Source organism: Pavona decussata, unplaced genomic scaffold (assembly GCF_977016875.1).
Source record: "Pavona decussata unplaced genomic scaffold, jaPavDecu1.1 SCAFFOLD_31, whole genome shotgun sequence".
NCBI classification, from domain to species: domain Eukaryota; kingdom Metazoa; phylum Cnidaria; class Anthozoa; order Scleractinia; family Agariciidae; genus Pavona; species Pavona decussata.
The window spans coordinates 386,790-411,831 of NW_028145454.1; the positions used below are offsets into that span (position 1 = coordinate 386,790).

General features: G+C 38.9%; 2 protein-coding genes across 5 annotated transcripts in view; one reads left to right on the plus strand and one right to left on the minus strand.

The window, feature by feature from the left end:
* The window catches only part of LOC146484710 (uncharacterized), a 54,175-nt gene that overhangs the window by 15,964 nt on the left and 13,169 nt on the right, over positions 1-25,042 (plus strand). For all 4 annotated transcript variants that reach the window (XR_014863560.1, XR_014863559.1, XM_085104446.1 and 1 more), the window contains exons 11-30: positions 1,174-1,374; positions 3,063-3,193; positions 4,585-4,722; positions 5,803-5,861; positions 6,200-6,296; positions 7,746-7,984; positions 8,176-8,233; positions 9,634-9,726; positions 11,046-11,108; positions 11,710-11,771; positions 12,584-12,713; positions 13,702-13,787; positions 14,637-14,759; positions 15,334-15,444; positions 16,874-17,049; positions 17,660-17,730; positions 19,024-19,167; positions 19,289-19,327; positions 20,155-20,205; positions 20,594-20,655. Coding sequence is in view for 2 of the 4 variants with exons in the window: in XM_085104446.1 (XP_084960572.1) it covers positions 1,174-1,374; positions 3,063-3,193; positions 4,585-4,722; positions 5,803-5,861; positions 6,200-6,296; positions 7,746-7,984; positions 8,176-8,233; positions 9,634-9,726; positions 11,046-11,108; positions 11,710-11,771; positions 12,584-12,713; positions 13,702-13,787; positions 14,637-14,759; positions 15,334-15,444; positions 16,874-17,049; positions 17,660-17,730; positions 19,024-19,167; positions 19,289-19,327; positions 20,155-20,205; positions 20,594-20,655 (2,134 nt within the window). In the remaining 2 variants the exon portion in view is untranslated. The remainder of the gene's footprint in view (positions 1-1,173; positions 1,375-3,062; positions 3,194-4,584; positions 4,723-5,802; positions 5,862-6,199; positions 6,297-7,745; positions 7,985-8,175; positions 8,234-9,633; positions 9,727-11,045; positions 11,109-11,709; positions 11,772-12,583; positions 12,714-13,701; positions 13,788-14,636; positions 14,760-15,333; positions 15,445-16,873; positions 17,050-17,659; positions 17,731-19,023; positions 19,168-19,288; positions 19,328-20,154; positions 20,206-20,593; positions 20,656-25,042) is intronic.
* On the minus strand, positions 20,748-24,810 carry LOC146484711 (zinc finger protein 862-like). The gene has a single exon (XM_085104417.1). It carries the CDS (start codon positions 23,645-23,647, stop codon positions 21,155-21,157), a length of 2,493 nt encoding a protein of 830 aa, XP_084960543.1. The 5' UTR covers positions 23,648-24,810; the 3' UTR covers positions 20,748-21,154.

Here is a 25,042-nt window from a genome sequence, read left to right on the forward strand (position 1 = left end):
ACACGTAGTAAAAGAAAATCCAGGTTCTGATCCATGCTGCTCTGACTAGGATACATTTAATAAAAAATACCTGAAATATTTATCAGGCTGACAGATTTACAGTGTATTTGATTAAAATCAATGATCAGTCATTTGGGTCTGTCTGATAATTGTTGATGATCAATAACAAAATCCTAACCAATTCTCCCCATGGTTATTGAATGATGTTGAGTCCACCGTAAAGTACATGTACATGCATGATGTTTTATTCTGGAACTTATTGTTTTTGCACATGTCAGTTAATTCACTTACTTCCCTAGGAAAGTTCACAAGAAATTACAGGATTGAAGTAGAACTGTGAATTTGTACTTGAATACTTGTGAATTTGAATGACCAATTCTTTGCATTCGTAACAGTTTTTTGTGAAATTTTTGAAAACTGTGCTCCGCACAGTTCGATAAATTCACTTCCAAATGGACTTGCAGTTCCTTCAAATCGCTTGTGCGTTTATCGTCTTGGATTAAAAATTGTACGCCTTTACTTCTTAGAACAAAGACTTCTCTGAATGAATTTTTCATTTACTTAGGAAGCTTCAGTTGTCTATTTTCTATTTCCTTTGATGAAACGTGACAACTGCGTAAATCAAGATTGCATAAACAAACATTGCCCTCGCGAGCGGAAAGAATTCCCCCATGTAACGTGAGGGTCAAATTTCCAAGTTTGTTTTTTGGAAAACTTTTAAATGTGAACCAGTGCATTTTATTCGATAATTAAAGGGTAGTTGCTTTTTTTGCCCTGTAAGTTGTGTATTTTTACTGAACATGGGGTTGTTTATTACCATTTTGTACATTGGGTGAATGCTTGGTAAACCTCTGGTTAACCTACAATCAATGGGTTAAACTACCATGTTGAAAATGTTATAAAGCAATAATGGTTCATGAGTCAGCTGTGCATTCATTGAGAAATGAAGCACTTGGGAAGTTTGGAGAGCACTCAAGAAGCTTACGCATCTTTCGTTCTCTCCAAACTTCCTGTGTGCTTCATATCTTGATGAACGCATGCTGACGCATGAACCAATTGTTAAATTAACAGATATTATGTTTATATAGCTATAGTGTAGATTTTCAATACCAAATAGTTGGTTCATTGTTAAAAAAGTTTTAATTGTTTGCTGTGCTTCTTTGTTCATTACAGGTTACATTGAATCATTTATCAGCACAAAGGACATTTGTGTTTTCACATCTACAGCTGCAGAGGCGGATAATGTTGGGGAAATCCTCAAAGCTAATTGCTACTTTGCACTTGTAGCACATGAGTTTTTACAGCCGCAGGAACTAGCAAGTGTTAAGAGACAGTGGAACACACCACATTCAGCTGATGCTATGCCAGTACTTGGTATGTAAAATTTATATACTTTAATTATGTAAATCATCATGTATAATTAGGTCTCAGGGGACCTGGTTAATATAAAATTTTTAAATTATGTGTCAACAAACATACAGTGTACACACAAATTATCAATGGAAAGTTAATTATCAGGGTCTGGTTGCATAAACTTCTCAAGGTAAGGGGCAGTTTTCTGCAGCCTTCTCTTTTTCCAGACCCCAGTTGTTCAAAAGCTGATTAATGGAAATCCACATTCAAAAGTTACATGTAACCAATTCAAGGTATTTCACGTTGCTCATTGAAAACATTTTTTTGCTGGCTAATTTTAAGCCCAAGGTACAGAAAAGGCTAAGTCCAAACAACTGAAAGGCAAATTTCTTTTTGAAACTCTTTTTTAATCAGTAATTAAACTGGAATCAAATTAGTTCACTCTAACCCTGGGTTAGCTTAATAGCGCTTTGGACAACTGGTCCCAGAAGATCAGGGAAAAGAGGATCCACCTTGTCTGGGGTAGGGGGGTTATCAAAGGCACCATCTACATGCACATGTACATTGTATCCCATGAACATTACTGACAAAATTAATTGGATTGGCTTTAAAATTTGAGTTTACACAGAAATTTTCAGCTATCAAGAGTCAGCATAATTGCTAGATAAACTTGTAAGAAAAGCGAGGATTGAATCTCATTGTCATTTTATTACTGCTGGATAGAGAGGTGGCTGTGCAATAACGACACAATCTTTTGAGGTTAAGAAGGGGAGTGTTTATCTCACATGCTGTCATGATGACTTGAACTCAGGCAGGCAAAGGCTGATTAAAGATAGGAAGTTACACAAGTAAAACAAAATTAAATCATTTCATACAGGGAACAATTAAATGTTACTAACAGAAATCTCTCACTTATCTCAAACTCATTCTTTTGATGATGGTCCCAAGAAGTCACAAGAAATGTTTTTTAGAGGGAATTATTGTTTTAGATACAGTCCAAAGATGTCCACACAGATTTCAGTTGGGTGGCAGGGTTGCATTCAGCCCTTCCCAACTTTGACGAGAAAAGGGTTAATTAAGGATTGGTGTTGGTACAGGGTATTTCTCCTATTACTCTGCGTTTTGAGCGAGGAATTGCTGCCAGGCATGCACCCCTTTAGCCCTGTACTTGACCCCTGTCAGGGAGAAGGGGGGAGGAAGGGCGGCATATTTATTTTTTGCTGGACTAGCTGGCTGAACTTGGTCCCAGTTCAACATTAACCCAGTCATATCACCACCTTGCAGTACATGTACTTACAGACATCAGGCATGAGGCACCCCCTCACGATTGCACTATTTTCTGAGACCCCTTTTACGGTGGTTCATCCAGTTGGTAGGTTCCATCCAAGCCTTTCCAGTACATTCCCTGCCCAATTTCAGCCCACTTGTAACAGAGTTGTGTTGTTTGTTTCTATGAAAACTGTTATCGGTATGGACTAGCTAAAAATAACATTAAGTAACATAACAAAGATTAAAGAAGTGAAATCCCTCCAATTTTGACTTCTAGCTTAACTGAAAGTATATTTATATATTACATAATACATTAATAACAATTATTGTGTGCATGCTCATTAACAGAAATTTCTTTCAGTGCAGAGCATGATTTTTTTTCTTTTTGTTTGCGTCTGTCAATTTAATTCTGTCCTGTTTTTTAATTCAATAATTTTCAGTGATGACTGATAGTGTTATAGATCAAATGAACATCACAAATGCTTCATGTGTGATGCACTATAGCCCTGCTGACAAAAAGACATTTTGCAAGCGGCTCACTACTCTGGCTGGGACATTCACATCATCAGAGGTACATGTAATTGTGATCATTTCAATGGGCCTTGTGCATCAAGAGGCTTATGCATACGTGTATGCATTTTTGGCATTGCTCTGAATCAACTTTTACTGTATGGGAAAAATTAAAATAAATGTACAGTATGTACATGTACGTGATTTGGAGCACTTTAGATTACACACCCACAAAGCGTGCAGGCCTACAATGTATCTTGCAACATGCCCTGTTTATTGGTTAAAAACAATATTCTTATTTCTATTTTATTGCTATTGATCAAGACATGTTAGGTATATATTAAGATATCAGTCTCTTGCAGGCTAGCTATTCTTGCTTACAACTAATATTTTGCAGGCTGATATTTACCTTTTGAAGCTCATTTTACTAGCCTGTGAACAGGCACTCTAGTTGGGGACAGCTTCAGGAGGAGAAACTTGGCTGGCAAGTAAAGTGCTCCACTTTGTCTGTGGCTCACTTTGCTTATGGCCTCTAAAAATTGCCCCTGTTTCGATCGTTAAGATTAATGCATTCCTTAAATTGGATAACACATTGGATAAAACAAGTATTTAAATGAGTGGGCATCACAGCTGTTAGTCATGTACAACTTCAGCAGCTGTTAAAAGAAAGCATGGAAAAATTTTATTGCTTAAATAAGACATTCCTATTGATTACCACAATTCCTAGACATCTTTAGGCTATTTACATGTACCTTCCAAAACAATCAAGAAATCACACACACACTCAGGACTCCATAAATAAGATCAATGTAAAATCAGCAAGGCTAATTTCCATTACTCTATACCGATCTGGTCACTAGTCTCAGTTGTCTTTCTAATCCTATTTTTCATTGTCAGAGAACAACAATTAATTGTTTGGCAAACAGTGAATCAGAATAATATTAATAATAATATTGCTGTCAAAAATTAATAGCACTGCATAGCTTTCTACTTCGAATTGAAGACAAAAATATTTCTTTTCTTTTGATCTCAACACATTCCCAGGTTTGGTATACATGCCCTAATCATACAAAATTTTGGTGCAAGACGAAATTGCATAAGGACTCATTTTTGACGATCAATATGAAGTGTTTTTTTTTTTATCACTGATCCAAGCAAAGTTTTCATGCTCATGGATCAACAACAACCTTTTATTGTTGGTTTGTTGCACAATCTTGTACAATTCCTCGCACAATTACCGGTAATTTTTTCATCTGCACACACATAACACCATCTAGTGGGCCAGAATTGAATATATAAGAATATAGGACTTTACATGTATAGTGTACATGTACAATGATATCTAATGATACATGTACATGTACACATTGAAACAGGTACAATATAATGCTTTGATGTGAATAATTCACATCAAAGCATTATATTGTACCTGCAATTATTGATTTCCTCAAGGATCATGGCTGTATCTCGGTAATTTTTGTCACTGACAAATCCAAGCCTGTGTTCCTTGGTAATGTTGCTCGGCTTGTGAAGAGGTCTGGACAGGAGGTACCACAATCATTACAAGATATGGTTGAAGTTACAGCTCAGGTACGTTTGTTTTAATTAAAGTCAGTCAAAACAATGAAGTCTGTTACTCATTCAAAGCAAGACTGTACCTCTGTCATTTAATTGTGTCAAGATGTATAAGAGAGGGATGATAATTAAGCAATGGCAAATACAGTACAAAGGTATTTTAATGATTTGTGGTACATGTAGGTTGCTGTTTGCTGAGGCTACATCTTTGCTCATGATTTTATGTTTTGCATTCTGGTGTACACTGTTTCTCTTGGGGTTGATAAATACAGTCACACTTTTGCCTTTTTTTCGCATTACTTTGTGATGGTTTAATGTTTTTACTATTTTACTCTGTGGACCAAAAATTTTCTGCAAATAAGGTAAAGTAAGGTAAAGCTGCTCTGTTAGGCAGCCCACATAGCCAGAACTTTGATAACCCATTCCTGTAGCACGAAGGCTCAACAACTTGGGATATCAGGGAACTGGTCATAACAAGTTTGTTCGAAGAGGATCCATCTTCTCTGGGGTAGGGGGGTTAACACCACGTCCACCTATCACATCAACATTACCAACAAAATTTTATTGGCTTTAAAATTGGAGTTGACACAGAAATATTCAGCTAGCAAGAGTCAACATTGAAAAGTGAGGTTTTGAATCTCATTGGAATTTTTTACTGCTGGATAGAGTGTTGGCTATGCAATAAGTACACCATCTTTTGAGATTTAGGAAGGGGGCTGCAGGTAGAGATCGCCATATTCTGTGGTTTGGTGGGTCCTGTTTAAGTATTGTACTGTAGTTTTGGATGTCATGCTAGTCCACCACATGGCAGACACACACACACACATGCATACACTTGTAACACTTTCAAATTTTAATATTTTTCCCTGGGTAGGGAGATCATGCACATTTAGAGACAGGTTGCTTGTCTTAGGAAACGACACAACAGTACAGAGACCAACCTAGCCATATATCACTACAAAAAAGAGTGCTCAGAAAAAATATGGCCTTATGGCAGGTCACCTTCCAAATTACCTGAGTGTAGATAAAGCTATCAATGCAGGGGTACCTGGTAAAGTCTTGTAAATAAAATAATTATATAATTCTTTTCCTTAGGAAATAGAAAGGAAGAAGGCTGAGTTGTGTGATAATCTTAAAGCTTTTGGAACTTGCAGGTACTTCAGAGTTTCTATTCTGTAGATGTTAATAGCCTTTTTTTTATTCCTGGGAAGCTCAGGTGCCATCTGCCCACCCTCAGTAAATTAATAAAATCTTGAGTGAGCTGTAAATTTTAGCCTCTCAAAAGCAGGTATTTTAATTTAATAAGTCTTTAACTCTATAATAAATTTGTATTTAAGTGTTGCAGGTGACGACCCTGTAATCTTACCCTGAAGTGATGCTGGAGTGGCCATATAACTTATTTGCATATCAAAAATGTACTGAATAAGCTGAGCAGGGTTTAGTGTTATATTCATTTGACACAAAAATATCTCATTTTTTTTTTAAATTTTAGATTGAAAGCACAAAATAAAAAATGCAATATGAGGCATACTGTATATTCTACACTGGACAAACCCTTACAGGGTATTCCTACATCTGGGATAGTTAAGGTAAACAGTTTGACAAAGTGTAATATTATTATACAACGTATTCAAACTGATGGGTTTATTTAGGAGCTTTTCTTCAATGTTTCCCCAATGATCATTGCCAACACTGAATCAGGTCTATCATCATCATCATCATCATCATCATCATCATCATTATGAACACCATGATCCTTACTATGACCATTACTGTGGGTCATTATTATTGTCCTTAAGATTTTCAGCTTTGTCTTAATAGTCGTCATTGTCATCATCATCATCATCATCATCATCATCATCACTATTGCCATCATCATCACCATGTCCATGCCATTTTGTGAAAAGCATCATTCAGCTATGTATTGTTTTATCAACTCTCTTCTTGGTGTAAACATATATTGCTATCTTCTGTTTGATATAACTTGACATTTCTGCATGCCTTTTTGTCCATGAACCAGTGTACAACTGATTGATTGGAATTATTGTTTTAAAATTACATTCATTTGACAACTCCTGAATTTTTACTGCAATCTACATACACAATCATGTAACCAAAACGAACATCAGTTTTTAACCATTTATGTGAGCAGTGTCTTCCATAGCTGTCTTAATGGGAATAGGCGCTAATGATTGTACAAGTGAACTATTGAAGGTTCAGATCAGATTTCATGTACATCCTCTCCCAAAAGTATGATTTGTTTGGCTGTTATGTGCCTGAGTGCATCATTTGACCTCTCTACCAGTATGATGGGCTCTCAGCATCAATACTATTAACCTATTAAAAGTGACAAACATAAAATTTCGCCTTACCTAGTCTCAAAAACCTATCCAAAAGCTCCTTTAAAAAAAGCATTAGGACAAAACTAACTGAAATACTAGAAATTGAAAACTCCTAGGTTGAGATAGATACCATAATTAATAAAATGAAAGATTAGAATTCCGACCTAAATGTTAGACTTAGTCTTCCTTGTTGCACTTCGTTATTGTCTAGTTTTCCTCTTCACACATTATCATTGTTATTGTTGTATGTACTGTAATGTTAAAAAATATATATATTATTTTGTGTACAGTCTGGCTTGCCACGATTAGCTCTTCGCTATTTGCAAGCGAGCCTAGTTATAACTTAAGGTTCTTTTATGAATAAGTAAATAGATAAGTAAATAAAACAATAAAACTTGTGAAAACTTACAATCTCTCTGCTTAATTTAACATATGACAGTCATGACAGTCATGAGGTCATGACAATAAAGGGAATGATCACCAAATGTTAAAATGTTGATAGTTTTACACATTCTCCCAACTAGTAATCATAACAAATGTTTCTAAAAGTCAGGAGAATATGCATGTTGATGTTGGGGCCAAAATAGTGAAGGTGTAACTAAGGAACCAATCAGAAACTGTGTGCAGATTTGCTCAGGGGACTTTCAGTTTAATTATAATAAATTTATTAATACTTTTACATGTCCACCCCTGTAGGTACTGATTCTCAGTGTTGAGAGCACGTCATGTTACTGGGTGAGGATTCTGGAACACAGAGCTGCAGATGCATGCCAGACAGGGTCCAACGTCTGTGATGTTGTGGACCGAACTGAGTTTCTGGAATTGACCATGTCCATAAGTGGGTGGTTTGCTGATCCATCGCACAGAGTCAAGCATGAACAGGTTTCTGTTGGTGATCTGTGTGCTGTCATGACAACAGGCAACTCTTTTCAGAGGTACATTGTTACATATTTATTAACTGGTCCGATCTTACATCTGTGTTCTGGTCAATCTTAAACTGTGATGCTCATGCTCTGACCACTTAACAGATTGCCATGCTATCACAAATTCAGGAAAGGCAATGGTTGCATTAATGATCATATGATGATAATTGTTTTATTATAATATTTGTGGTTTTCATTTTCAGAGTAAAGGTCTGTGAAATAGCAGACAAAGATGCCAAAAACAAGCCACAGTATGTTGGGGTAAAATTCTCAGTTGATAATACATGCAAAACCTTAGCTTACAATCTTTTTTTCCGCTCAAATGTCACCCTGCACCTTTTGCTAGGAGGGAGTTTAAGTGCCCCTAACCCTTCAATTTGTTTTCTTTTGGTAGATTTCCATATCTGTGAAGAACTCATTTTCGAAAAATTTTTTTTAGAAAATTATATTGAATCCTTTTTTTTTTTACGAGCGCTAAAAGTTACTGAAATTTTAAAATTGTTGCGCGCTTTGAGCCCCGCTGGACAAATTTTTGTCTTGTGGGCTCATTAGGAATGAGTCAATGAGAAGCGTCCGATATTTGACACTTTCTTAGCTGTGACGCAAGAAAAGGACACCAGAAGGATTCAGAAGGAATCTTATGTATGCTGATTCCTTTCTCTACATTTCGAGAGTTGCTGCATCCAAAAACCACACATTTTTCAACCATTTTCTCTGTTTACAATTGAAGCATTACCGCGAATCTTCGGATATTTTTGCACGATGTCCTTTTCTTACATCATGCTCTATATTTGGACACGTTTGGCCGAGTGGGGGACTAATGTGAGCGATTGGTGAAAATATCGACAAGACTTCCTTCACTTCTAGCGCTCGTAAAAAAAAAGAAAGGATTCAATATTTCTCAAAAAATTTTTCGAAAATGAGTTCTTCACAGATATGGAAATCTACCAAAAGAAAACAAATTGAAGGGTTAGGGGCACTTTAACTGTTTATAAATTAAGTTTTCTTTGAAACACTTTTCAATTCTAAACAAACCGTGACTGTAAGCAAAGTTTTGGATGTCATTTTCATTCAGCTTATTTAATGAATTCCTATAGACTTCTTATAGCTGCAATCAGTTCACACATCTTATGCAATATGGATGGCCCCTTGAGATGATTAACGATGCACTCGTTTCAGTACATTTTAACCGTGACACTAATAAGCTCATTTAAAACTGCATGTGCACATAAAAGTAGATGTCAAAAGTTGAAGTATTATTATTGATTACATTTCGTTTAATTTGGTGAGTTAATAACTAAAGGGAACCATTTTTTCGGTGATTAGATATCAATGTATAAAAAAAATCCACCCAATCCTGTTCCAAAGCAGCAGTGTATACACATTTCATTGGTTATGGGATTGAAATTTATGTACACTGCATGTCTCAGTTTTGTGAGATAATCAGGACTTGTCATAGGCCAGTAACCTCCTGCTCCCCAACTTATCTGACCAGAAAAGACAGGTCAGCTCTCATATAAGATAACAATGTCCACCATCACCCAACACAAATTACATGGTGAAAAAAGATTTGTTATGCCCCACATCCATTGACACTTAAAATATCTCATAACTGGTTTTGAAGAGATTTCTTGAACACTGACGCTTTTTTTTTTCTCAAGATTCATTATGTGGATAAAGGAGAGTATGAATGGGATGTGGAGGTTGATAAAATCCTTGAACTTCCTCCCCAGTTTCACTCCTGTCCATTCCAGGTACAGTTTTAGTAAACTGTTGTTCTTATGAATAAATAATAATTAATGATATATTGTACTGTACAACCCATGCCTATCTGAGGGGTCCATAAAGCAGGCCATCATTGTAGAGTGAGTAGGTTTACAGGTTGTACACGTTTTTCATTTCAAACAGGAAAGGTTCCTTCAAATGATCCCTCCCCACTCCTGAAAAGTAAAAGAAGGCTCCAGGATTGAGATTAGAGTCCTGTTAATCAGAGTATGAAATCGTCCCAGAGCTCTCGATAATGCCCCGTTGCAGACAGGTTGAAGAGAACAATTCACACATTGTGCAGCCCATGTCTTGCAGACTGAGATTGTATGATTATGATGCCTAAATGTAAAGTCAGCCCTCATTCCTCTCTGTGTTTTAGGCCAATAGAGAAGGATCGGCTCGGCTCTTGGCTTGACATAATTTAAACCCTAAATAGTGCTGTTGTTTAAACGTCTCCGAAGGTCTCGATTCTAAGCTCAGTTCAAAGTTCATTATGTCTAGCATAACAAGTCAGTACATAAACACGACAGTCACGCATTATCTGTCACGCTAACTGAAAACCTCTTAAGGACGGTGCCTACTAATACAGAGATATCTTTGCGCAGTTTATGACTATGCGGGAATGGAATCCAAAAAGAAAATCTGTTAGTAACGACGCATTTTTTTTTTTGAGATTATTAAGCAATAATAATTCTAAAATAGCTAAAATACAAAGCAATGTATGGCATTTTTTCCCCCCAAATTGACGCTAAAAATGCGTGGTTACCCCAAATTTTCTTTTTGGATCCCACTAACCCTTGCCAAGATCGGTTTTTCCCGCGTAGTTATAAACCGCGCAAAAATATCTCTGTTTTACCAGGCACCACCGTTAAGAAACCCTACTTTCTCGGACCATCCCGGGATGCGCAGAACGTATGCGCAGTAGCAAAAGAAGGCACCGTCCTTAAACAAGTGCATGTACATATGGCCCATATCTTGCAGTTCTTTGGTCAATTTATCAGGATTTCATGGTCTTCTGACCATCCTTGATTTTTCCCGACTTGTGAAGACCCGAAATCAAAGACATCTCCGTTCACCTCAGATGGTCGTCTGGGATTTACATGTACCCGATAAAGCCTACTTTGGAGACCTGTTAACGAATGCGTGGCTACTAGAAGAGTACATACGATGTTTCCAGGGCTTTCACCTTTCCCTGTTCCTGGTAATCTGAGAAGGATCAATGTTCCAGAAATGACTTTGCCATAACCCATGGCGTCAACTCTGTGTTGTTCTTACAGTGTTCAGTTTAATATTTCTCTGTTTTCAGGCTGTTCAAGTATTTGCCTGTAGATTGCAACCCCTAGATAAAGACATAGAATGGACAAATAAGGTGTGCGGCCATTGAATTACACGTACTGTATTATTATTTAACTGAATGCTGCTGGCCTTGACAAAAGGGGTTAGTCGCTAGGGATCTTATTATTTCCTTCTTAGGTGTCATTAAAAAACCAACTGAATTATAGCCTGCGTGGCAGGCGCTAGAAAGGGGAGGGGAGATGAGAAATTGGGCGGGCGTTAGACGGGTGGGGAAAGCAAGGGAAAAGGAAGCCTCCTCCCTCGCTTTCCCCGCGCGTTGCGCGCGCGCCAGATTTCCCTTTTCCCTTCCCCTTTCTAGTGCCTGCCTCGCAGGCTAACTGAATTAACATGAATTGTCATTAGCACTTGATGCATGACATGTGCAATGATTTTGTGTAAGTGGTAGGATTGATAATTGTTTTAGATATTTCGGGTATATAGCCCTTCTTCAAGTGCTATTTAAACAAAAGGCTAAGGAATATTTTCTCAAAACTTAAGGAGTTTACAAAGTGAGGTAGTTGTTTTTTCAGCCCCAATCAGTACTCTATGGTTATCAGATTTTAAAGTATTATTCACAGTAGGCGTGGCTCTCTAAGGTAAAGTACTAAACATTGAAATTATTCATCAATTTGAAGGGCAAAATCTTTGTAAAACACCTTATTGAGCGAAAGGAAATGGAAGGAAAAGTTGTATTAAGGTATAGTATAAATTGATGTCAATGAAGCTTTTTACCTGGCTGCAACAACAATAACAACAACAACTTTGTTATATTACAAGATAATAAATTAATACAAAAATACTTTCACCCGCAAGTAATTAACTAATTGAGGCAGGGGAAGAAGAAATAAAGACATTACAAATATCATACTAAATAAAATTGTAACTTAATTGCAACACTAGCTGTAATAAGTAAGGTAACTCTAATAATTAGGATTACGGAAGAAATATAAAGTGTGAAATATAACTTACATTGTTAACACTACTAATTTAAGGAGAAAGGAAATATACAAAAACTTAGAGCTATTACATTACAGTGAAAATTTGAGTGATCTCAAGATAGTAATAATTTTTTTTTTCCACTGGTCTTGATTTAAGTTTCTTTTGAAAAGTAAATTTAGACAAATTGCTAAATTCTAAGGGTGTAGTGCCGTGAAACCAAAACCAAAGTAATTACTCTGGCCAATTGCAACAGATATAAACAACACAACAAGCCAATCAGAATTCGAAGCAATTACATGTAACTGGTGCCAAGCGCGGGAAAACACGTGCAGCGAAAAGGCGATTGGTTTTGGTTTGGATTCCCATTGGTTGAGAAAGTGGCACGAGTTTTATTAACCAATCACAGAGCGTAGTAATGCAAAACCAAAACAAACGCTCAATTGAAAACCGCTCTAATCAGTTCTAGACTAATGGTCCAAGGTTGGTATAGTAAGGTAAATTTACATTTCATCCTGACATAGATGGATAAGGACTCCTCCTCTAACATAGTTCAATTGCTGTTCCTTGTAGCTTAGGCAATACAATGTGGCTTGATCCTTTGGTTGAAAGGAGGCATCTAAAGAACATCAATGTTACGACCAATCTGTTTAACATCAGAATGGAGATTTTGAAAGAAAAATTTGCTGCTGATAACAAACAGGTACTTTTTTTTTTACAATTGCATTGTTGTAACGAAGAACAAAGTGTGTTGCGAGAGGGTGGGGAAGGGAAGGTTAGATGGTCTAAACTTTTCTCCTGCCATACCCTTATTATTTTTTCTGTGTGCTTTTTGCTGTGGCAACACACCGCGCAATGTTACAAAGACTTTCTCCTTTCTCTTGCTTTCCCACCTCTTCAGTGATTCCTACAGTCGACTCCCGTTAACTCGACCCTTCAAGGAAAACTGAAAAAGGTTCGAGTTATCGGGATTTGAGAACAAATGACCCGAAATAAGGAAAAAAGGTGTTTACTGTGTACTTCTATTCATACAGTGTATATTATTTTTAGAAAATTTAATTGTAGGGAAGTCGAGTGAAAATAGAACAATATTTCTAAATTATAAATCAGAACTTAACGTAACGTGAAACAAAAGAAAGCAAAGCGGCAGGAGAAAACTAGGTACCTCGAACTTTGCAGATTTTCAAAGAGAACAACGTCGGGCTACTGTACCCTAAACCAGCGAAACCTGAACTGGACGGACACGCACGGCTGCTTCAAAATAAATTCAATGTTTTGGACTACAATACTGTCTGTTTTGACTTGTCACGTCTTGACGAACATGGTTCGAGTTATCGAGGATAAGATTATCTAGAAAATGACCTGAAGGGAAACGAAAATTGCTTCGAGTTATCGGGAGTCGACTGTACCTTCTTCCTTCCAAGTTCTTGCCCCCACCTCAACCCAATTTCCACCCTTCTGCCTCCCTCTCCCTCCCCACCCTCCCCATCCCCCTGCAGTGATAATAAACAAGCGATCGTTGCCGTGACGATTTATACACTGGCCGGTAGTTTAATACACTATTTCTAAAACAGAGTACCGGTAACTTGAAGTATTACTTGCAATAGAGGTTTGTTTTGTTGAATTAATTCAGAAGTCTTTTCTGCGCCTATTTATCCGTTGATGTCTTATGTTGTTAACTTTTTTTACAGCATATGAGGCTGCTCAGAAATCTGTGTGAGGGAGTCATTGATCTGTCACCAGTGGAGGGTGGAGCTAGTGGTCTTGCTGAGAACAGGTTCAACAAAAATATATTAAGCTTTACTTTCAAGTGTATTTAATTTAATCTTTGCGTCCTGCTTTTGTGCGTTCTCTATAATCTTTGTTATTTAAACAGAGTCTAACGTAGGTCCCGGCTTAAGAGCAATTGGTGGGCCTCCAAATCTGTTTATAAGTGGTTTATTTAAAGTAGATAAATAGTTTTCTAGTCTGGGATGCAAGCCTACTTGTTACCATCGACAGTAGATGATGTTTAGATATGAATGTTGGCAAAATTGAAAATGGCTTAGAACGTGGTTTTGTTAAACACCGTGTACACTGTCTTTTAATAACTGACCTTAAGTGTTTTGCAGTCTACCTTATTACAGCTGATTTACAGATAAATATAGTTTATTTATCTGACTTAAATGCCAAGTGATTTTAGAATAAAAATACCAGTTTGTAAAAGATGTAAAATGTTCAAACTTGCGATCATGAATTTGTCCTAATGCTTTGAAGATCTCAACCACTGTTTTCCAAAAACGATTTAAAAGAGGTTACTTCTAATGAAAACGTAAATTAAACCGCCGTTACATATATTGAAAGGTGATGAATGAAAATTTAGGGCAAACTGGGAACTTGACATCCATCAGGAGTTACCTTATGATGTTAATTCAAACATAAGAAAGCGTTTTTGATGACATTTCAAGCACAGAGAAGAGAGATAAAAACCCAAGGCTTGAGCGCGGTTGTTTGAAAATGTAATGTTTTGATATCACGAGGAAACACTCAGTGGTTTGCTCGTGTGTTACGTCATTGACTCTTGAGAAATTGCAGTTTTATGTTCACTTGTGTACATGGAAAGATAACCAAATTCTTTTGTTTGTAGTGGTGAGCACTGTTCTGCTCTCGAGACAGTGGTTATACCTGAGGAAGGATTCCATTCTGTTTATGTGTCTGCTGTGAAAAATCCAGGTCTTTTCTTTATCCAGTTAAAGTCGTCAGAAGAAAGGTAATTTTCGGGTGTGATTTTAGCCCTACGTGAACTTTTTGTGACTGAAAATCGAATAAACTCCACCTCCAATCCGCCCTCAGTGGTTTTACCAGTAACGGCCTAGCATTAGTACTCTGAGTACTGGTAGCATTTGGAAATACAATAGCAATTTTTTTAATGAGTGAATGGCAGAAAAGGAATGTCCGCTGACTTAGAATTTTGTGGTCTCTCATTTCGCATTTTCAATATGAATATATGAAACATATATTTTGAACTGCGGAGGAAAGATTTTAAAAATAGAAGAACGATCCTCGCAGTTAGCACGCAACTTAAGCAGTTGCGAAAAGAAAGCATGAAAAAATTAAGGCTGAATTTTTTTTCAGGCCTTCTTTTCGCAACTGGTTAAAATGCGTACTAACTGTACTAATTGCTCATTAGGTTTTCGTCCACAGAGTCAAAAGCTTTTATTACCATGCATAACTCAAGGATAGACCCTGCAGTTAGGAAATTACTGAGTGCAATCTTTTGTGAGGTTATTGTCAATGATAAGCAGTTGCGATAGTAAGTTGTTATTGTATGCATTCATTTGTAGCTTGGAGGATCTGAGACAAAAGATCAACTCTGGAGTTGGCAGAGTCGATGTGGAAGAAAGTGAAATTTCAATTGGTTCGTTTTGTGTTGCAAAGTTTTCAGAAGATGACAAGTAAGCTGATTAATTCTTTCTTGGATTGGTTCTAAGTATGAATGCGGCGTTTAGAGAAAGTCATACCCCCGCCATCTTACCACGCGCGCCAGGCGTATTCCCGACAGAGAGACATGAGTGGGGTCCAGTCAGCGTCAGAAATGTGTCTGCTTACTAAAATGAATCATAACGCGGTTTGGGACTGGCTCTAGCTTGTGATTGGTCAATTCAAAAAATACTGCACGCTGATTGGCTATCCCCTAAAGTCGCCCTTATTACAACTTGGCTGCCTATATACTAAGGCGACTTCGTTGATTCACTTTGTTGCATGGCACATTTTGGGCATTCAGCGATAGCGGTTGTCATTTTTTTTACTGACAGAGAATTGATGAAAATTTCGTCACAGATCAATGCTGGAAGTGTTGTTCTGTAATATCTCTAGGATTCATCTCAATGAGATCTACATGTTGCGTAGCCGTGAAAAGAATTGTTGTTGCTGATATTCACGGACGTGTTAACAGCCTTAACTGAAATCATCTTAGAATCTCCCTGTGAAGCTGCATCACTCAGATTACTCTCTCTTGGGCAATCCCACTAGCCTACGAACGCAGACGTATTTGGAGAGAAGCGACAGCCGGAAATACGTCTGCGTTCGCAGGCTACAATCACACTCGTCAGACAACTTTTCAACATTGCTGGGTCAAGATTTACGAAGCCCTCCAAAGTTAAGATATGAATTAGGTGTTATTTCTTAAAGGGAGGGGTTCACGGTTCTGCACATGTCCGTGAATCAAAATACTTTTTCGCCCTTGCTTGCTACGACCCAAGCCTGTTTAATTTAATTCGTTGTTTATAAACCATTCGGAAGGGAATAGGTAACTCGGGTAATAATTTTTTCATATGATTGCGTTATTTCGCATGCAAATACAGTGGAACCTCTCCTTACGGACACCTCTCTATGACGGACAGTTCACTTAGTCCCTGAGAGACCGAAATCCGTATAAAGCCTACCTCTCTAAAACGGACACCTATTCCTGTCCCCTTGGTGTCCGTAATAAAGAAGTTCGACTGTAACTGTAAACACATCAACTACAGGTCAACGCTAAATTCAATATCGACAATATGAGTACGGTTCACTAGCATTTTCTGTGAATTTTGGTCATCAGTCATTTTGCTTGGAGTAATTATAGGATGTGATTACTGAAGTACATGTGCGGAGTGGGATTTTTAAGGCCATAAAGTTGATAAGAAAGAGAAAAAAAGCATTTAGATTCATGCACATGCGCTGAAATGTGAACCCCTCCCTTTAATGATAGGCTATTGATAAGAAACAGTTCATAGATCAGTACATCATAACTCAGTTAGGAGGACTTGGTGAATATGGCCTCAGGGTTTTATATATTTTCTGTGGTTACAAATGTGTTTGAAATGTTTATTTTAATCAACTAAGGTGGTATCGAGCCCGTATCGTGGGTAGCAGACCAGATAACGAATACGACGTGTTCTACGTGGACTTCGGTGACCAAGAGTGGGTGACAGGCGACAGGATTCTTCCGGCTTGGGGCAGCATTCTACAGTTACCTCTCCAGGCTATAGAGTGTTCACTGGTTAATGTCCAACCCCTTGGTAAGTGACAAGAACGTTTTGTTTTGGCTTTGAATAGAATGGATATTTATTTTTCTACGTCTACATCTGTATTGCCACTTGGCAAAGGTTTCTAATCTCGCCAACAGTGTTAGTAGTGCCCGTGCAGATTTGAAAACAAGTATTCTTATTTAAAACGATAGGAAGTGTGTTCTGAGAGTTTGTTTAAAATGTTCACTGGTTAATTAATGTTCAACTGATTGGTAAGTGTTATGACTTTAGCTTAGAATAGAATGGGTATTCACTTATCTACATTATTGTTACTTGGGAAAGTGTGCACATCTCACTAAGAGTGCTAGTCGCTGGTGCATATCGGTGCGGGGCGTGGTGTACTTACATTTTGGAACTTAGAAACGAAGGTGTCTTGATAAAAAATGATAGGAAATATGCTCAAAGCCAGTGTTTGTCTAAAATCCTACTTCCAGCTTGGAGCAGCAATTTTGCAGCTGCCTCCTCAGGTCAGCTAACTTTTGGAAATTCCTCCTACCCAAAGTATCGCAGATAAGTCTCTGTATGGGCATGGTGGTTGTTTTACTGGTTTACAATAAAAGGTATCTTGCGACTGAAACGTGAAATTATAACATTCTTACAGAAAACGACTGGAGTGACGAGAGCAGCGATGCTTTCTGGGAAATGGTAACTGATCAGCTGCTTTTTGCCAAGGTAATCTGGATTGTCGTGCATTTGCGCGTGCCCCCCTGTTATGCTGCAGATTTGTTGTCTATTGTAGACCTTCTGTTCATTAAGTTACTGTTCAGTAACTATATCACATTTACTGGCTGATTACTTTAGCACTGCTTTTGTTTATTCACGGACAAGAATTGACTGAGCTGTAATGGTTGACATTACGTTAAATATCTCTTAATATTAAGAGTTCACCTGAATTATCCAATGGTGTTACACTTGGGTAGAATTGGTTACCTTAATTAATCGTTGTGTCGTAAATAATCCATTCTTTAGCGAGTGGATCGTGGCAGACGCCCTAAAGAGCGTCCAGTTGTCACCGTTGGTGAAGAAACCGAACGTCAGTAACGAAGAACTTTGCAACTTTCGTCGAACGGGGAATCAGGGATGGCGCAGTAGCAAGAGCACTCGCCTCCCACCAATGTGTAATGTGGCCGGGGTTCGATTCCCGGCATCATGTGGGTTGAGTTTGTTGTTGGTTCTCAACTTTGCTCCGAGAGGTTTTTCTCCGGATACTGTGATTTTCCCATCACCTCAAAACCCAACATTTCCAAATTCCAATTCGATCTGGATTATTGTCAAGCACATCATGATGAGCCTCTGGCTCGGGAGATTGCGCAAGCACTCACCGTGTTATTGACATTAAATAAAACACTTTACTTTACTTTGCTTTGCTTTTCTTTGCTTTGCTTTGCCTTGCCTTGCCTTGCCTTGCCTTGCCTTGCCTTGCCTTGCCTTGCCTTGCCTTGCCTTGCCTTGCCTTGCCTTGCCTTGCCTTGCCTTGCCTTGCCTTGCCTTGCCTTGCCTTGCCTTGCCTTGCCTTGCCTTGCCTTGCCTTGCCTTGCCTTGCCTTGCCTTGCCTTGCCTTGCCTTGCCTTGCCTTGCCTTGCCTTGCCTTGCCTTGCCTTGCCTTGCCTTGCCTTGCCTTGCCTTGCCTTGCCTTGCCTTGCCTTGCCTTGCCTTGCCTTGCCTTGCCTTGCCTTGCCTTGCCTTGCCTTGCTTTGCTTTGCTTTGCTTCCAGTCCGCCTATAACCCTTTTCACAGCCCTGAAACAGCTGTACTTGACAAAGCGCAAATTGTGTACTGAATACTGGTGTTCATTTTTAGACGTCATGTTTTCGTTTAATTGTTTTCCATATTTTACCTTAAAAATCACCTCTGGATATGAATTAAATGAACAAAAACGTCACTTTATTTTAGTTTTTAACCTCTTTTTATTTCATTGTAAAACATCGTTTGTTTCTAATTTCATCACGTCATCTTTACTGGTAGGTCAAGTGTAAGAGCCCATCACTCGTGACCGGAAGCCACAGATTTGTTATCGAGCTTTACGACACCAACACAGAACATGACGTCATTATCAGCTATGAGATGGTTGCAACAGGGCATGCGCAGACATCTCCCGAACGAACCAAGGTTTGTCTGGGCTTTAACACAGAGTCAGCGTGCGTTATACGTGATCTTTATAGCGTTTTGTTGATGATAACATAAATAAGATGTCAACTAATTTGTCCTTGTTTGTTTTGTTTTCATTTAGATTTTATTCCCATATTCAACTGGTGAAGAAGTCTTTGACGTATGTAGAATACAATGCTTTTAATAATTTATACTACAGGGTGGGGTGGGTGGAGATCATTTTCAATGAACACGTGGTAATGCCTATGGCAGGGAGTTTAGTAGTGGAAGATAAATGGTTGCAGAAGGAGTCTTTCAGGGTCAATTTCATTTCAGTTTATACTGGCCAAAATACTTGTCATCTTGGTACATTTTCCATAGACGATTTTTCAGAGCCTAGCTTCAAGGAGAATTCTCTAATTTTCTTTCAGGCCATCAGTGCTCCATTCTAGTTTCAAAACTTTCTCAAAGTCGCGCTTTTTGGGCTTCTCGCAACATATTCACTCCGTTCGAAAACTTGCTTAAGAAGCCGCCTTGTTGCCGCGTTGTGATTAAAGTGGGCTTGTGATTCATAAGTCTACATTCTTTGTGAAAGGTTGTTAGGATTTAAAGTGCCCCTGGAACGAACTAAATAACAGCAGAATACAGTTTATGAAGTAGAATCCATATGAAAATTAGCCATGTGGAATTTTTCGTGTTGAGCCAATGACGTCATTTCCTGTAATTTGAGCCTTAACTTCCGGAACAAGGCCAAGTAATGGCGGCCGTGAAATCTCGACTAAAAAGCTAAAAAAAAAAAATACTTCCAATCGCCGTAAAGGATTGAAATTTGGTAACATGAGTAAGAAAGTCATATTCTACACGAAAGATGGAAAATGAAATTTTCGTCCCAGGGGCACTTTAAAAGAAGAATCATCCCTCTACCAAAGAAATTTGTCAATGACGAATCCCAGTTTGCTAGAAGTGCAGTGTTTGTACTTAAGAACACTGGTTCCTTTCCTGTTTCAGTTGCCCTACCAAAGGATACCAGAAATGTGCCTTCAAGCCCATCAGTGCCAGGTAAGGCAGTATCGCCCTGACATCGTCTGACAAATCCTTACTTTGAAATAACAAAATTAGCTTTCAGAATCTACAAAATTTAACGCATTATAAGCTTTCGATTCCTTGAGGTGGTGTGAGTCACGTGACAAATGTCCACCTGACTCGTGCCACCTCAAGTCACGTGACATTAATTAACATTTCACTTACTTGAAAAAGATTCCGCCAAGGAATCGAAAGCTTGTAACGCTTTAAAATCTTTTATATCTTGAAGGCTTATTTTGTTTTCCAAACTTCCAATGGCAGGATCAGGAAACAATCTATTTTCAAAAATCCTTACCTACTTAGGGGTCCTTGCGCCATGTGGTGTGTTAAGACCCATCTTCTGACTCTTCCATTTCTGTTTTAGGATCCAACGCAGAAAGTAGAAATTGTTAAAGAAGTACAAACTGTTGTGTTGAATAGCGAAAGGTGAGTAAACTCGTCTTATACTCTTTCAAAGATAGAAAATGTTTCTTTCGGCAGAACGCTTGTGTCTCAATTAATGATTGTATGGTGCAGTGCTGTCAATAAGTTTTGAAGTAGACGTCCCAACTGGGAAAGTAGGCGGCAGCCTACTTTTCGAGCGCCGAAGGCGCGCGCTTCCTAGGGGGGTCTGGGGGCATGCCCCCCCAGAAAATTTTGAAATTTAGATGCTTGGAAATGCTATTTTCAACGTTTTCCAGACAGTAGTTGGACCTTAAGAACAATCAAAATTAAGACTATATTAACCATGTTCTACTGTATGTTTATTACAACCGTTCTTTTCCTCAAAATCCCAATCACTGGGTTTTAGAAAAGAGTAAAATGATAAATCTTCAAATGCTGATTCAAGAAAATACATTCAATGTTTTAAGTTCATGTTGTCCTTTGGACTTTGCCCTATGGCGACCTGGTGTACACTAATAATTATTGGTAACAACACTGAAAGTTAAAGAAAGTTGTCCATATCGGATTCATATGCACTTTCTTCTGACGAGAATGTGAGATCAAGTTCCTTTGCAAGTTGCTCAACTTCCTCTTCCTGCACTAGGGTGGAAGGTGCGAGACAATTAAGTTCCCTTTGGTTAGAACTTGGCAGTTCTTGTATTTCTTCTTCTTGTGTGCCGCCGGCTCCTCCTTCTCCTTCCTCCACTTCCTGCTCTTCTTGTGCATTTGGCATAGCCCTTTCATTTTGCTGAAGACGAGAAGACTGTGGCAGTTTTCTTCTGTGCTTCTTTTCCTTCCATAACACCACTGCCTTGTTAATCACAGCTTCAGATTCTTTTACTGGGGGCCCATTTATGGAAATATGAAGCAGACTTTCGAGCATCTCTTCCTTCAGGGAATTTCTAAGGCGTGTTTTTAGGCGCTTTAGAGCACTGGCCCCCCTTTCCGGCCATGCATTTGAAACAGGCATAGAGAGGCAGATTTCTGCGACTTGTAACAGCAAGGGATAACTTCTACGGTAGGATTCTTTGTGCCTTAGGAACCTCTGTAGGGCCCATTCTGTGGAAGTTGTAGAAGGGGAAGGAATAGCCTGATGGTCCTTACTCCAGTCAGACAGCTCATACTTGAAGTTGTTCCATTCAGCTTCCAGTTTAAGGCGTTTGCTGCTGTTCTCATCTCCACTAAAAAAGTGATTTGCAAGAGTTTGGATATCGTTTTGTCCATATCCTACAAACTCGGGATTTGCAATAGGCACGGAAAGTGGATCGAAGATACGGAAGGATGAAACGACTGGCAAAGAGTGCTGGAAGCGTTGGTCTATATTGTCTGTCAAAGCTGTCACATATTGGGAGCATAGGTCGTGCATCTTTACCTCTGCTGCTTTAATCTTGTCTTCACTGAACTCTAGGCAAGCAAGTTTTCCAGTTGTTGTCTCCGTTCGGAACTCTTTGACAGTGATGTTTTCTTGAACAAGCCTGTTAAGTGAATCTTTAGATGCTTTGATGGCAGGAGAAATACGAGAAAAAGATATGGAGCCCTTTTGAAACACCTTACTAAGAGTCGAGAGCACAGGCAAAACACCTTTTAAGATAAACAGAACACCAATGAAATCAGGTTTCTTCAACTTCCTAAGGAGGCCTATAGCTGTAGGGTTAGAGTCCTTGTTCTGGTACCATCGCAAGGTCTGAAGAAGGGCTGGCAAGTTTCGACAAACACTCTCTACAGACTTATCCAGAGATAGCCATCTTGTTCTGCAGGCCTTCTGTACCTTTGTTGCGAGTTTTTCTTTGCTCTTTTCAGACATGCTTTCAAGTTCCTTCATCTCAGAGGAAATTTGCACGTAAACTGCTGACCTTGCTGCCGAGTTTTCAAAGAAACTCCACAGCTGCCGAAGGACAGTTTCTACTTGCGATATTGGGGTCAGGCTGTCATTTGCATCATTGCAAGCAAGGGCGAGGCGATGGCAGATACAGTGGATGTTAATGAGAGTTGGGACTGTTTCCCTCAGCTTGGCTGCCACCCCATTGCGAGAGCCTGTCATGACACTTGCCCCATCACTGGCTAGACTGCTAAGCTTGTTGATATCCAAACCATCTTTTGACAATTCTTCTTTGATTAGTTTCACAATGGTCGCTGCATTTGCTGATGTTGAGTTTTCCAGGACATCCTGAATGGACAGGAAATGGACCTCTGGTACACCTGTCTCTGGGTTAGCAAACTGTATAAAAGATATCAGCTGCTCTACCACGGAGACATCGGTTGCTTCATCCACCATCAGGCCGTAGCTGTTTGCGTTCTTTACCTTCTTTACTATTTCATCCTTCAAAGCTTGGCCCAGCAGCAAAAACAATTCTCGTTGTGAACCTTGAGATCTGTGATCAAAACGACGTATTTCGGGAACGCCAAGAATCTCCTCTAGTTCCAACAAAGATGTGAACTTGCGATTGGCAATTTCTTCTCTGGCCAACCAATATGTTGACAGGAAAGCATGGTGCAACACTGAATCTTTTGTCTGCAGCTGGGTTTCGAACTCTTTGTGAAAGTACGACACTCGTTTATTGTGCTCCCTCTGGATGGCCATCTCATGTTGTTGTGAGCCACTGTGTCCATCTTTTCCAACCAGTGCACTCTTTTTAAATCTTACAGCAGGGACCTGGTTAAACTTCTTTTGATGGTTAAATGGATTTTCACAATCGTGCATTCTGCACAACAGGCAAAACATACCATTTCCCTCTTCATATACCAGCCACCACAAACCGGTCTTCTCACAATATCCAACTTCTCTATCAAGAATCCACTCATGCTTAAAACGACCATCACATAATTTCTTACAACCTTCTTTGCATTTATAAAAATAGTGAAGTTTTGGTGACTCTTTAAAATACTGGCTTATTAGCTCAATTGCACGAGAAGTAGGGACAGGTTTGGTTGAATGATGTGTTGGCTTGTTTTCGTTGTCCACGGGCGCTGCTGCTGAAGAAAAATAATAAGCCATGGTTATTCTTGTTATATTTTGTACCACATTATGCGCTGGAACAAATAGTACTCAAGAAATGATTCATACCAACTGCAGCTTCACCACTTTGAAGTGTACTTTCATTACATCCTCCCTCATTCCCTGTGGTGTTTTGAAAAAATCCAACACAAAGAAATTATTAAAGATAATTAAGATTTCGTGTTTTTAAACAAACGTCCTGTGATTGAAACTCTCTCTGACACCAAAAAACGCTGTGTCTTCGTACGCCAACGTACCACCAGGTATACTTGTAAGCGAATCTTCGCTTTCTGTCAATAAGGAAATACTGCAAGTCCAAACGTTGTGTCTCACAGAACTAAGCAGCTTGGCACTTGATATTGTTTCAATATTTCCGGTAAAAGGAGCCAACAAAGTTACAGGGGTTTAATTAAGTGCTACCACAACTACATTACTGGTGATTGCTCTACTGAGTAAGAACCCGGTTCAAAGAAATCTGTAAGTGTGCTTTATGCAGATCGTGATTTGAAGCGTTAAAATCCCAGAAATACAAAGGTTTTTCATTATGCATGCAATACATGCGAAAATGAATAAAGGGGTCCTTACCTTTGCTTTGCTCACTCGAAGGAGAGTGAAAAAACGTGCTCAGCAATGTCTGCCTCGGTTTCTTTGGCGCGGACGCCATTTTGGCACATGCGATAGCCTGGGATCTAGTATTGTGAAAATGTCCCAGGCGTTCCACGACCCTTCGATCACCTCGATCTGCCTCAACTTTTTATACTTCCACCGAAAGGTTAACACGTTTAAAACTCCTGAAATGTGCCTTTACTTAGAAACAGACGTTTGAGCCGGATGTTTTACAATTATTTTTGCGGGATCTTTTCATTATTTTAAGCCAGTTTCTTGCTGGATCCTGTTCTCTGAAAATGTCGCAGGCGGTCCAGGACCCCTTCGATCAATTTCCATCGCGCGTGGCAATGGTAAACACGTTTAAAACTCCTGAAATGCGCCTTTATTTCGACTCAGACGTTTGAGGCAGATGTCTCACAATTATTTTGGTTGGATCTTTTCCTTATTTTAAGTTTCTTACCAAAGTTAACAGTAAAGTGAGACGAAAGTAGCCGGCCGAAGATTGGCCAGTAGCCGGCTGTTTTGGCCGGCTACCGGCCCTTATTGACAGCACTGATGGTGATAGACACCATTCAAATAGTGAAGCATTCGAACCACATTTCTGGAACATATTATGCTAGGACGTATGGTGTCATTCAAAGATTATCTGGGGCCTATAGACACACAGTGCAGCGTTGTATTCAAGACTGACACAGTTCCTAAATTTCATTGCGTGTACACCACAGGAAGTATGTGTAAAATTGTTCACAGTAATTCCGGAGAAGAATGATAGAGCAATATGACAAA

Bases quoted from the DNA above. Each gene is read 5' to 3' on its own strand.
- LOC146484711 (XM_085104417.1), bottom strand. From the start codon at position 23,647: ATGGCTTATTATTTTTCTTCAGCAGCAGCGCCCGTGGACAACGAAAAC.